This window comes from Neopelma chrysocephalum, unplaced genomic scaffold (genome assembly GCF_003984885.1).
Source record: "Neopelma chrysocephalum unplaced genomic scaffold, ASM398488v2 Primary Assembly neopelma1_25, whole genome shotgun sequence".
NCBI lineage: Eukaryota > Metazoa > Chordata > Aves > Passeriformes > Pipridae > Neopelma > Neopelma chrysocephalum.
Genome location: NW_020897694.1, coordinates 45,092,128 through 45,105,019, shown reverse-complemented (window position 1 = coordinate 45,105,019; position 12,892 = coordinate 45,092,128). Strand labels below are relative to the sequence as shown.

Here is a 12,892-nt window from a genome sequence, read left to right as displayed (position 1 = left end):
TTAATGTCAAATTACTTCAGTTTTAGATATGGGTGTACTTCAGATTCTTGTGCAGCTAATGTAGATAGAATGAGTCTTTTTAAATGAGCTTACACAGTTGCTGGTTTACAGTTTAACCTTGTAAGCACAAAACTGAACAAGGATTAATTTATGCTGCTAAGTGATGTCATTCACTATTCCTTTGGAAGCTACATTTTAAGAGGCTTTAGAGCTTTATTTAGTAGTAGTGCCAATTAGCAGTATTAGTATTTTATTTGGAATTATATTTGGCATGTTATTTGACAGTACTTAGGATCATGATGTTACATTGTAATGGAAATAGGTAAAGAGCAGAGTTACGGTGAAGGAGAGAAGTGAGAATGCAGAATTATTGTCTTAGTGATTCATACCAAAACAAACTCACATGTCCCTAAGCACAAATGGGGTTTAAACAGAAATAGAAGCATGTATATATATTACATTTTCAGTCTGGGATCATAGCATTTATTCCAACAAATCTGAGTTGGTCCCTTTTAATGCCTTTCATTCAAAAAAATAGCAGCAAATAAAATTAAGATACTTGTCCAAACATAAAATATTTTGAACATAGGCAAAGTAAAGAATAATTTCTTCATCATTACAGTCAGTCGTCATGTTTGCTAAATTAATGTGTCCTATCTTCCCCAACATTTACTTTGTCTGTCTAAGAATTTGGTGTGTTTTAACATTGACCAAAACAGTCTGGTGAAATCACACTTAAATATCTATTTCATTTTATTCAGGGAATAAGAATAGACTTACCATAAATGCTGTTGGCAATGCTGGAGGATATCTCTTGTCCCAGATCTCCAACCACCACTACTTCTGGATTGTTTCTTCCTCTAAAATTAGCATTGAGAATTTCTCTTTCAGCACATCTGGAGGGGGAACCTATATGTTTAATTTCATTATTTACAATTAACACAAACATGACCTACCTCTCGAAACTTTCAAAGTCATCTACATTTTTACATAAAATTTATGTATGAAAAGTAGACATTTAGAGGAACTTCCTCCACCATGCACCTGGTGTCTAAATCAAACAGATCTTTTCACAGAATCACAGAATGGTTTGGGTTGGAAACCCATCTAGTTTCACTCCTCCTGCCATGGGGAGGGACACTTTCCACTAGACCAGGTTGCTCAAAGCCCCATCCAACCTGCCTTTGGACACTTCTAGGGCTGGGGCACCACCAGCTTCTCTGGACAAGCTGTTCCAGTGTCTCACCACCCTCACAATAAAGAATTTTCATATCTCATCTAAACCTGCAGTCTTTCAATTTAAAACCATTACCCTTTGTCCTATCATGATACGCCCTGTTAAAAAGTCCCTCTTCAGTTCTTTTGTAGCCCCCTTGAGGTGCTGGAAGGCTGCTAAAAGGTCTGCATGGAGCCTTCTCCAGGCTTAACAGTCCCAAATCTCTCTGTCTTCATAGGAGATGTGACCTTGCCTTGTGATCATCATCATGGCCCTCCTCTGGGGGGCTTGGGGCCCCAAAGCTGGACTCAGTACTCCAGGTGGGGTCTCACTAGAGAAGAGTAGTGGATGAGAATCCCTGCCTCGACCTGCTGGCCATGCTGCTTTTGATACAGCCCAGGACATGGTTGGCTTTCCGGGCTGCAAATACACATTGATGTTGAGCTCCTTTTCAACCAACACCCCCAAGTCTCTCTCCTCAGGGCTGCCTTCAATCCATTTTCCACCCAGCCTGTATTTGTGCTTGGGATTGCCCCAGCCCACATGCAGGCCCTTGCATTTGGCCTTGCTGAACTTCATAAGGTTTTTACCTCTCAGTTCTGCCCAGGTCACCCTGGAGGGCATGCCTTCCCTCCAGTATGTTGACCCCACCAGTTAGCTTCTGTTATTGGCAAATTTGCTGAAGGTACACTTGATCCCACTGTCTGTGTTGCTGTCAAAGATGTCAAACAGCACTGGTCCCAACACCGACCACTGAGGAACGCATCTCATGACACTGAGCCTTTGACCACAACCCTCTGAGTGCAACCCTCTGAATTCAACCAATTCCTCGTCCGCTGAGTGATCCATCTATTAAATCCACATCTCTCCAGTTTGGAGACCAGGATGTTGTGTGGGACAGTGTCAAATGTTTTGCACAAGTCCAGGTAGATGACATCAGTCAGTACTCCCTCAACCACCAAAGAAATAACCCCATTCTAGAAGGCCACCAAATTTTTCATGCATGGTTTGCCCTAGTGAGCACATGTCAGCTGTTGCTAATCACCTCCCTATTTTCCATATGCCTTAGCATAGTTTACAGCAGGATCTGGTCCATGATCTTGCCAGGCACAAAGGTGAGACTGACTGGCCTGTAGTACCCTGTGTTTTCCTTTCTACACTTTTTAGAAATGAGGGTCATGTTCCCCCTTTTCCAGTCACTGGAAACTTCACCAGACTGCCACCACTTCTCAAATATATTTTCCCATCCAAGTAAAGCTGGAGCTGGTGTACACTTTTTTAAATATCTTTCGGTGGTTACTTGACAAATTCATATACTTCTTGCTTGAATCAAGGTTTCCAAGATTTATTTGCTGTCCTGCCAACAGCATTTTATTTCTGTGGAGCCATAAGCAACGTGATAGTAGTTAATGCTGGGCTTAGCTTGTTTCTAACTCCATGTGAAAAATGCTTCTTTCACCTCTCATTTAAATATTTCCTTTTCCTCTCTTTTAACAGTGGAACCTAACAGATTCAGTGTTGCTTCTTGTGAGGTTTTATAGCTGGATAGTAGTCGACCGTCAATGCCCTTGGATTTATCCCACCAGAAAGCTTTTAATTGTTCTGTTATTTTTTGTTATCTTTTTTAGCCACTACATTCTACATAATGATCTTTATGGTAAACAGTATCCTAGTAACAGAAGTAGTTGGCTGTTGAGCTCAGAAAAAAAATGTTAACTTGCATTGCATTTTCAACAGAAAGCAAGGCTGGAGACAAGCTTACAAATATCTGATGCACATAGCCTAAAATTATGGAATGGGAAAGGTTGGAAACAACTGGCCTTTAAAATATGCAAAATATTTTTTGTTTAGAGTAAATTACACATATTGATAATAAGAGTAAAACATTATACATGACTTAATCTGTGTGTCTTCTCTTGCTGAAGGGTCTCATTCAGCAAAGTTCCTGAACACAGTGGAATGTTGAAGACAGCTAAATTGCAAGCCTGTGCTTAAATGTCCAGCTGAACTAGGATCTTTCTGCTTGTGTTTTTACTAGATATGTGCTTAGTTGTGTGATAATACAGTATATTAGGAAATGAAATCCATTAAGGTGCTGCAACTAGTTTCATCCCTAATATAATGCAGCATAAACATTTTTAACTTAAGAAACAAACTGAAAAAAATGCTTAGCAGATGGAGCCCTAAAATATTTTTTCATGCATAATTCAGTGCAGTTTATATGTTTGTTCAGCTACAAAATATTTCTGAAGATACAAGAAGATGGGAAACGTATCATTTGCATGTAACAATGCAAATGTTTTAAGACTTAAACATTCACTATAGTAGAGATTGAAAGTTGTATATTAAATGCCATGACTTTTTTCCAGAAGTTCAGCAGTATTCTTTGAGTCAAGTCCTTTCAATACAATCATAATTGATGTTAAAAGAAAAATGTAAATTGAAAAGATCCTTATTTACTGTTGGCAAAACTCTATTCTAATTGAAATATCTCACCATAGTAAAATAATTAAAACGTGGGATAAAAAAAATTTAATATGATCTTAAAAACAAATTGCTTGACCCCTCTAAAGATGACACTTTTAACTACTTCCAATAAGATATTTCTTTGCTTTCTTGCAGAGCATGGGAGAGACAAAAAGAATTGAAGGTCAGTGCAAAAAAATCCAAAAAACCCCAGGCAAACAAAGAAGTTTACTCTTAAAAAAAGTGCTTTAAGTGAAAATTAGGCATTTAATTGCAAAACTGATTATGAAAATCTGCATTTGGGTACTGTTTAAAGTATTTAAATTTCATATATGCCTCACTATTTAAAAAAGCTTTAAAGATTCCAGGAGAAAGAAGTAATATTCCACTCCCTAAAAAGAGATGTCTTGAGATTTTATGCTGTTTTAACTGTATCCTGTGTCTTTTTTTCTTTTATCTATGAAAAAGAAATAAAGAGAACATTATTAGGCAAACTAATATAATTTTCACACAGTCATACAAGTTAGGCTAGACCCATCTTGTTTTACTCAGCCCTAGGTGGAAATGGAGTCAAATTCAGCTCTAGATATCTTCCTCATTTAACTCAAATAAAATAAATCTCAGACCTAAAACTACATTTCTACCTATAGTGTTATAAATTCTTCTGTACCCAGAGAACACATCCTCCCTATGACATCTAAGGACTTTGATCCTACTTTCAGAGCACTACTGGCAGCGCAACAATGAGGTTATTTCTGCACAAGTACAGTATTCTTTCGAATGCTGGGATCAAAGAAGATATTTCTTTAAAGCTTTCCCTCCTTGACATTTTTCTAGATGGGATATGCAGTTAAAACACAGCATCCCTAAGCAGCTGGCTGTGTGTGAAAAGAGGGTGGGGCATGGAGAAATGCACTGCACTTTCTGCCCTTTCTGTACAAGCTTTCCCAGACTCATGGGGTCAGGTAGCAAGTAATGGCGACAGAAAGTGACTTCATAGCCATAAGGTATGTCCCTCTCTGCTCCAGAGGCAATCTGTTGCCTCATATGATTCAAAACACTTAATCAGTCTTGAAGTTTCATAGCAAAGCTGTCATCACAGCCCAGTTGACTGTCCTTACCGCTAGGGAATATTATCCTCTTCTTAGTTCTCTGGATTTAAAATTGTTTACTACTCACTGTCACAGTTTCAATCAGAAGATGAAGAGTTATTTTTTTCATTCCCAGTCTGTATTCTTTCCTAGATCTTGATTTCTTCTCTCAACCTCTTGATAACATTCTTGACTCCTCTAAATTCACTTGTAGAGGTATGCTCTGATGAATTTTACAATTTTTTGTATTACAGTCTTCTACAAAAAACAATAAATTTTAAATTAGGCATCATGTGAGGTTGACAATGTCAATTTGATCCACTGACTCTGTACCTTCTTCCCTAGCAGAGCAAGGCCAGACAATATGGAATGAGATTTTGGCTGGGGCTCATAGCCAGTGTCAGAAGATGGAAAGCATGCTCAAAGCTCCAGTCTGTAAATATACCCTATGTCCCCTAAAAGGTTTCCTTATTCTGCCTCTTTCCTGATTATGTATTCCTTTGGCTTTGTCAGTCTAGTGTAACTACACATGATCATCTCAAGAAAGCTGAAGGTTCAGTATCCTGAGAATCAATTAGTTTAAGCCAGAGCTTCTCTTAGAGCGTTGATGGATTTCATGCAAAGAAAGGGTTTATATTTTCATAAAACAATCTTAGGTAAGCCTTGGCTTAGGCCAAGCCACATTTTTAAAGTGAAACTACATTCCCCATAATGGGTCTGGAGAACAAAGGGAAAAACACAGGAGACAGCTGAAAGCAAGCATAGGTTTCAAATGTGGCAAAGATGGCAACTCTCTACACTGGTACTGAGTGCTTAGAAACTGATGGACAAAACCAAGTGTCTGCAGCACTCCTTTAGTATACATTAATGCAGCTGCTTGAGCTCTAGCAAAAGACTTTCCTCATTCTCATTAATCCAGAAAAGGCAGAATGTCTAGCTGCTAGTGTTGGCCTCTCGTGACTGAATTTTGTTGAAAGATAATCACAGGGTTGTGATTCAATAGCACAAATCTTAGAGAGGATTTCCCTTTATTTTTGGTAAGTATCATAGGGGAGAAGGATGGTGTATGAAGCAGGTCTTTTTGCAGAAAAATATGCTTTTTAAAAGCTTAAAAGCTTAGTGAGTGATGACATGTCACTGGATGATTGTGTTTTTCATATGTATCAGACAGGGAAGAGTTAGGATCTAAAATTCCTATTCTAATGTACTCCCTGAAGTTTAAACAGTTATCAGGACAGTGGCATTAATCAGTAGCTTCCCAATGCATTACATAAGACAATGCAAGGTTGACAATTACAAACCAATCAGCACGTTTTTCTAAACCTGAATATTTTGTTTGTTTGGCAGGAGGAGTTTTAGCATAAAAGATAACAATAAGGAAAAAAATGAAAGAAATTCTCATGCATGGTATAAACTTCTAGTATTCTTTTTATCGCTAAAAGCCCAGGCAAACTATTCTTAAAGTTGGAGTTTTTTCTTCATAACTTGTTTTTTCATTTATGAGCAATGAAGACCAAAATAAACCAAAGTTATTCTCTTGCAGCCCAACTTCAGTCCATAAGGCTTTTGAGATGCTTTGTATCTAATCTTTTGTAATAAATATTGCTACCCAAAGCAACTTCATATCAATTTCTCTTAAAATAAGTGCAAAAATGAAGAGCTCTGCCTTATAATTTAAACTACTTCACAGAATTTTTCACATAAATCAGGTACAATAAAATATTATCTGCATAAAAAGGTTTTATTATTGGATAACTGTAGAATAAATGATGCTGGAGGGTTTTTATATAACTGAGCTGACCACACATGCTGAATCTGTTATCTTCATATATAGCTTTATTTTCCAAGGAAGTACCTGCAACACCATTCTTTTATAGATAAGACTAACATCAATCTACACAGAGAACCTAGCATGATCTATTCTTTAACAGGAATGTTTTTTAGATATTCAGGAGATGCTGCATAAGCATTGCAAAGCCTAGAATCCACATCCCCCAAATTCTGCAATGTTTCATAACTTTGACAGTACAATTAGAGACATGCAGATAATCAAGCCAGTCTTTATCTTACCAATCAGAATAGCGCAAGTTATAGTGGGAGTCTGGAATTCAGCATTTTTCCATATGCATAAGAAACCTTCAGTTCCTGCACCTTTTGTTGGCACAAACTCATTGTTCTCAGTATCAAACTGGCAGGTTAAAGCTATTGTTGGGGGTCTTAAGAAAAAATTTGCAATATCCTTTGTTTGTTGTACAACAAAGGTGAAGTTTTAGACAGATTCTTATTGTTTTTGATGTAAATAAAAGCTACCAAGAACAGCAAAATGTTTTGGAAATGCCATATGATCTGCCAGGGTGTTTCCAGGTGTTTTAGTGTCCTGCAAACTGGGAGTCCCCAGAGCCTGGTTCAGGTCTTCTTGTTTTCCAGGGAACAAAATGTAAGACTGCTGCTGTCTTAGAGCCAGAGCGTCAGACTAAGATCTGTCATCTGTATGATGATTCAGGAGCAGCCTGCTTGGTGTATTTATTCAGAGGCAAGGGGTCCTGCATCCTGTGGGCTCCCAGCTAATTTCCACATGACAGCCTGACACTGAAGGATACTGCTGCAGAACACATTGCAGTCCAGTTGCCCAGAGATGCCACCTCATTCCTCCTGCAGTCACCTGCAGTCCCTGACAGACCCAGAGAAACCAGCAATTTGCAAGCCTCTGTCCTGAGGCTGGAGATAATCTCCAGACACCGTTTGCTTCCTGGTAGTTCCCAGAGTTTTGCAGAGTTTTGCCTACTCTGTATTTCCTCCTGCCCACGCTGCTTGTAGTGTACAAGGGCAGGTTGGATGCTTCTTGCTCCTCAGAGTGTATTTCCAATGCTGTACAGGCAATGTCAGAGGAAAGCGAAATGACAGAGAAGATGAAAAGGTCTGTCTCAGGCATAGAACTATTATGTCCTAATATAAGTCAAAAATATTGTGCATAAACATATATTAAATAATTAAACATATATTAAAACATCGTTCCATCTATTGGAACATAGAATGTTTGTAGCTATGCTTACACTCGGTTTCTTTCTTTTTCCATTTGTTTCTATATCAGGTGATATCTTATGTGAAATTTTTACATTGTTCACATATCTGAACACCCAGATCTCACATTACTACAATGTGAAAGAAACCATTGCTGGCAAGTGATGATTCTCACTGAGCTGTGAAGGATACAGACCATATTCACCTAGTTCTCTGCAAACTTTCAGTTGGATTTCAGTGAGCTGAAACCTATCTCCGAAGGCTTCTATTTCCTTTTTCTTTTTTTATTTTTTCTTTTTCTGACAGTAATTTGAGGCAAGTCAGGACATCTCTATTTTTAAGAGCCTAGAATCTGCAACTTCCAGTCCCTGAGGGGGAAACATTATTTATTATTCCACATAGTCACCTGTGACTTCTAAAAAGAGAATAAATATAATTAGAAAAATGTGACATAACTTTTTCTGAATCCCCAGAGTGTATCTTTTTTAGCCATCTATTCTCTCTCCTCCAGACCCTGATCCCACATGTGCTAAACAGTACACACAGAACTCATCTGCAGTCCTCAAGTTAAGGATATTGAATACCTCCTCGTAAAGGGGAATCTTCTACATCATAGTTTTCCAGCATTTAAATTGTACCTTCTGTAGAGAAGGTGCCTTATTGATTGGAAAGTGCACCTTCAGTAGTCCCAACAGTTAGAGAAATAGTTATCCTTCTTTGGGCACAGTGGAGGAACTGAAAAACAGAATTAAATGACTTGCTCTGTGCCATACAGGGACTCTGTGACAAACCAGGATGTGATACTGTAAAACAATATTACAGAGGAATATGCTTTTCTCTGAAGCTTAACTCCCAGTTTAAACTGACACAGCCTACAAACAAGCACTATGGTACAATACTGATGTTCATTAAATGATAGATTGAAAGTTAGTCTCAAAGTACCAGAGCAGTACATTCTCCTTGAGCCTTCTTTGTTAATAAATTGTGAATTATGTATACTCCATTAAAAAAAAAAAAAAAAAGCCTGGAGGAGAAGAGACTGAGGGGAGACCTCGTCACAGTCTACAAATTCCTCATGAAGGGAAGAGGAGGGGCAAGCACTGATCTCTTCTCTGTGGTGACCAGTGATAGAACCCGAGGGAAGGCCTGAAGTTGTGTCAGGGGAGGTTTATGTTGGATATTAGAAAAAGATTCTTCATCCAGAGAGTCACTAGGCACTGGAACAGGCTCCACAAGGAAGTGGTCACAGCACCAAGCCTGATAGAGTTCAAGAAGTGTTTGGATAATACTCTCAGGGACATGGTGTGACTCCTGGGGATGGTCCTGTGCAGGGCCAGGAGCTGGACTCAATGATCATTATGGGTCCCTTCTAAATTGCTATATTCTCTGATTCTGTGATTCTGTAATAACCTGTTGCGAAAAACAAAACTTTTCCTTGTAAGCTCAGGTAGTGCCATTACACAAATGGTATACTGTCCTTCACATTTTATATTGCAAATAAACAAGACTACTTTAATTATCATGATCTGACATGCCATCACTAGAACAGAAAGTACAGTACTGAAAGGTATAATACATTTGCAATACAGGGAAGGTTTATGTTAGGCATTAAACAAAATAGCATTAACATGCAGTATGAAAAATACTGCCCTATTCTAATAGAATCTTTCCTGAAGGAACAATTTTAAAAATGGATTTCAGATTTTACCGCTTAAGTCAAAGTATTAAATGTCAGACTAAATTATGTTTTGGAAAATATGAAGTTTTTGCAACAAAAAAAAAAAGCGCTTTTACTATTCATGGTGTCTTGGCTGTGTTTGAATTTCTTACATTTCATAATATGAAGTTAATCCTTGCTAAACTTTAAATAAGCAGGAGGTTAGCAGAGTCAAGGAGCCCTAGCAGTCGAATCTTTTGACAAAGACCACTTTTCATTTTCTGCTTGTTTAGGGTAAAATAACCATTACAATCAATATGACAAGCAAACAGATGGACTGAGTGGCAAAGAAATAGATGGAAAATATTTGAGGGATGTGGACGTTTAAAGAAAGGAGATTACAAAGATGACACCAAAAGCCAAGGAGGGTATGAAAGAAAAGTCATATTCAGGCAAGAATAAACCAGAGCAGTAGAAAAATTACCATTTTGGACTTCAGTCAGGCAGCACAGAACAACTGTTGTGCCTAACAGAACAAACAATTCTTGCATCTGCAGAAAGAAAATAAAAGAAATAACAGCAACACAGCACCATCCTGATGAAAAGAAGTAGATGTGGAGGTCCTTGACAGTATAAATTGAGATAACAGTTAAGGTCACAGCCCAGAAACTGTGGGAACAAAATAGATCCAATGACACCAAACACCTTGTCTGATTTAGCACTGTATGCTAACACACTACATATTTTTTCCCATATGCTTCAGCAGGAATACTTGCTTGAAAAGTTTTTGTGTAAGCTGTGGCAGAGCTGCAGGAGTTGGAAAGAGCATCCCTCCATGCCACAGTGCTCCGGCACCCCAGCCGCAGCCTGGGCTGCTCACCTACTGCGGGGGGAGGCACAGTGGCACCAGCACCATGCCCCAAGGGGTTCTACGGCCACATGGTGAGTACCATAAATTTGGGATGTATGGATCCTGCCATTATGTCTAGAGGCAGCCACTATCACTGCTGAATAATAGTTGTATTCAAACGGGAGGGATCTTTCTTCCTAAGATTATGTAATACATTCAGTAATTAAATAAAGCACAGAGGAAATTATACCATATGAATGCCAATCTACAGCTTTCCTGATGCAATGTAAATGGTCCCGAGTGGTTATCAGGGAAATATCTGAACAGACTAACTTTATCAGCACACATGGGACTTGGTCACCTACAAAGAGCTTGCAGAGGACATATTTACCATCATAAACACAGGGTGGAACATCAAAAATAGGACTTCAAGGAAAAGTACATTTCCCAGGACAGGCATCTGGATATTGTGGAGAATGAAATTTGGAATGAAACTGCAGCAGAAAAATCAAATAAAGCCTAGGTTTTACAGACAGAGAAATACACCATATATCACAATATATTTTACAGGACAGGCTTCAATAGCTCACAAGAACCAGGTCACAACCTTAACGTTGCCTGACTGAAGCTATTGCATTACTATCAACACAGATCACTTTTGCACCAAACAGGTTTTAATACATTGTAATGTGGGAATTAACTGTTTCTTTCTGATAAGGAGAATTCCTTCTATTCCATTCTATTCCTTCTATTATCAGGCATCAAATCATTTCAGTATTTTGCTGATATGTTCTCTTCATCTACAATCTTCCAAAGAAAACAGTTTGTCTGCCTGTGGAGTGGAAACAAAATGTGCCTGAATAAGATTCAGATAAAAATGGACACAGAAATTAGTCCTGGAGAACAGTAGGTTTCCCAAGGCCTTGCTAAGAACTCAGAAACTGTTATATTTGGTTTTAAGTACTGAAGCCCAAGTTTATTTTCAGAAAATGATAGATCCTATTCAGAAATCTTAAAAGATGGCAAAGATATTTAAAGGAAGACCAAATTTTATTTATTTGTGATTACATTCATCAATGGAAGAATAGGTATGGTAAATAGATAGTGAAATATATATTTGTAGGATCGTGTATTTCAAACTCAAATATCAAGTATGGACCAAACCTTTTATTTTATCAATTGGGCTATGACCATAAAGGTGTGTCTGTATCAGGGATTGAAGGATTTGTGGGTTATCAATTTGGCTTGCACATATATATATGTATATATATATATATATATATATATGGATGGAGACTTATGGTACACACTCAAGTGCACAACTGATGAACTAGTATCCTTTTGAAACAAAAGTTGCTGACATGCAATAGGACAGTAGGGATGCTGGGGAGCATCATTTTAATATGGACACAATGACTTCCACTACATAGCTCTGTACATTTTTATGGCACATACAAAGTTAGACTGTTTGTAGTCTGTTAATTTTTTCATATCTGTGATGCTTGTTGATACAGATGATGTTGTAAGTCTGCTCTTAACCTATCTATCAGTTACCAAATGACAGTCACAGGTGGACCTCTCCACTATTATCTCTCTCTTTTTAACTACTCAGTGCTATGCCCTACTAATGGTGGATAACACTTAGCAAAAAGAACAGGAAAGTGTGCATTTAGTAGTTGTGATTGACAGAAACCACAGGTAAATTCTTTGCTGTGTAAGAAAAAAGCTGAAGTTGAAGGTCTAGAAAATTATCTCACATAGAAAACGCCTACAGTCTACTCATTTGTAGATGAGGATGGAACATGTTTTTCATGCTGTATGATAAGGCAGGAAAGCAGTGTCTCGTCCTCCCTTGGCACATTTTCTTGACTGAAATTTTCTTCTACTGCAATGCGTTTTTGAAGACAGGTCCTCATTTGATACAACAAAATCTTTGGAAGGCTAGTACCATGGTGGTTCAAGTCAAATACCCACACTCTCCTCTTCCAGTTTCTGACAGCGAATTGCAGCTTGTTTATCCTGAATGCACTTCCAGTGGACTCCCTTCAGAGTCATGGTCACAATAGCAAGACTGAAAGAGAGATGAGCAGCAGAGCTGGAGCCATGGCTTCCAGAGAAGGTTGTCCCATGACAGCTGGTTAGGAACAGCCTGTAAGGATCTGGTGTGATTGTCTACTGCTTGGTGAATGACCCTGAGGATTTCATAGAAACGGCTCTCAGTTTCTGGATTCAGTGGAACTTTCTCTTCAGGGTCTCTGGACAGATCGAAGAGCAGTGGGGGATCATGTTGTGTAATGAATCCTCCATGGCAGAAGCAAACATGAGAGTCATAGCAACCATTGGAGTCCTCAGGACTGAAGTTTGGAGTGAAGAAGAAGACTTTCCAGACAGATTCATCTGCAATTTACAGACACAAAACAGCTGGTGATAAAATGACAAAATGAAAATCCCCTAGTCTTAGGAAACTCTAATTTACACCAGGAAATCAGTCTTTTGGTATAAAGACAATAAAGACACTGTGCAGAAACTGCAGTATACTGAAAGAGTAAAACCAAATCGAGCAAAAAAAAAAAAAAAGAAAAAAAAGGTTA

The 12,892-nt window shown here is 38.3% G+C and overlaps 1 protein-coding gene across 3 annotated transcripts in view; it reads right to left on the bottom strand.

Annotated features, from left to right (window-relative positions):
* Nucleotides 1–10,543: 10,543 nt before the first annotated feature.
* STS (steroid sulfatase) overlaps nucleotides 10,544–12,892 on the bottom strand; it is a 106,845-nt gene continuing 104,496 nt past the window's right edge. For all 3 annotated transcript variants that reach the window (XM_027675123.1, XM_027675124.1, XM_027675126.1), the window contains one exon: nucleotides 10,544–12,698. In XM_027675123.1, coding sequence (XP_027530924.1) covers nucleotides 12,316–12,698 — 383 coding nt within the window. In that variant the 3' untranslated portion in view covers nucleotides 10,544–12,315. The remainder of the gene's footprint in view (nucleotides 12,699–12,892) is intronic.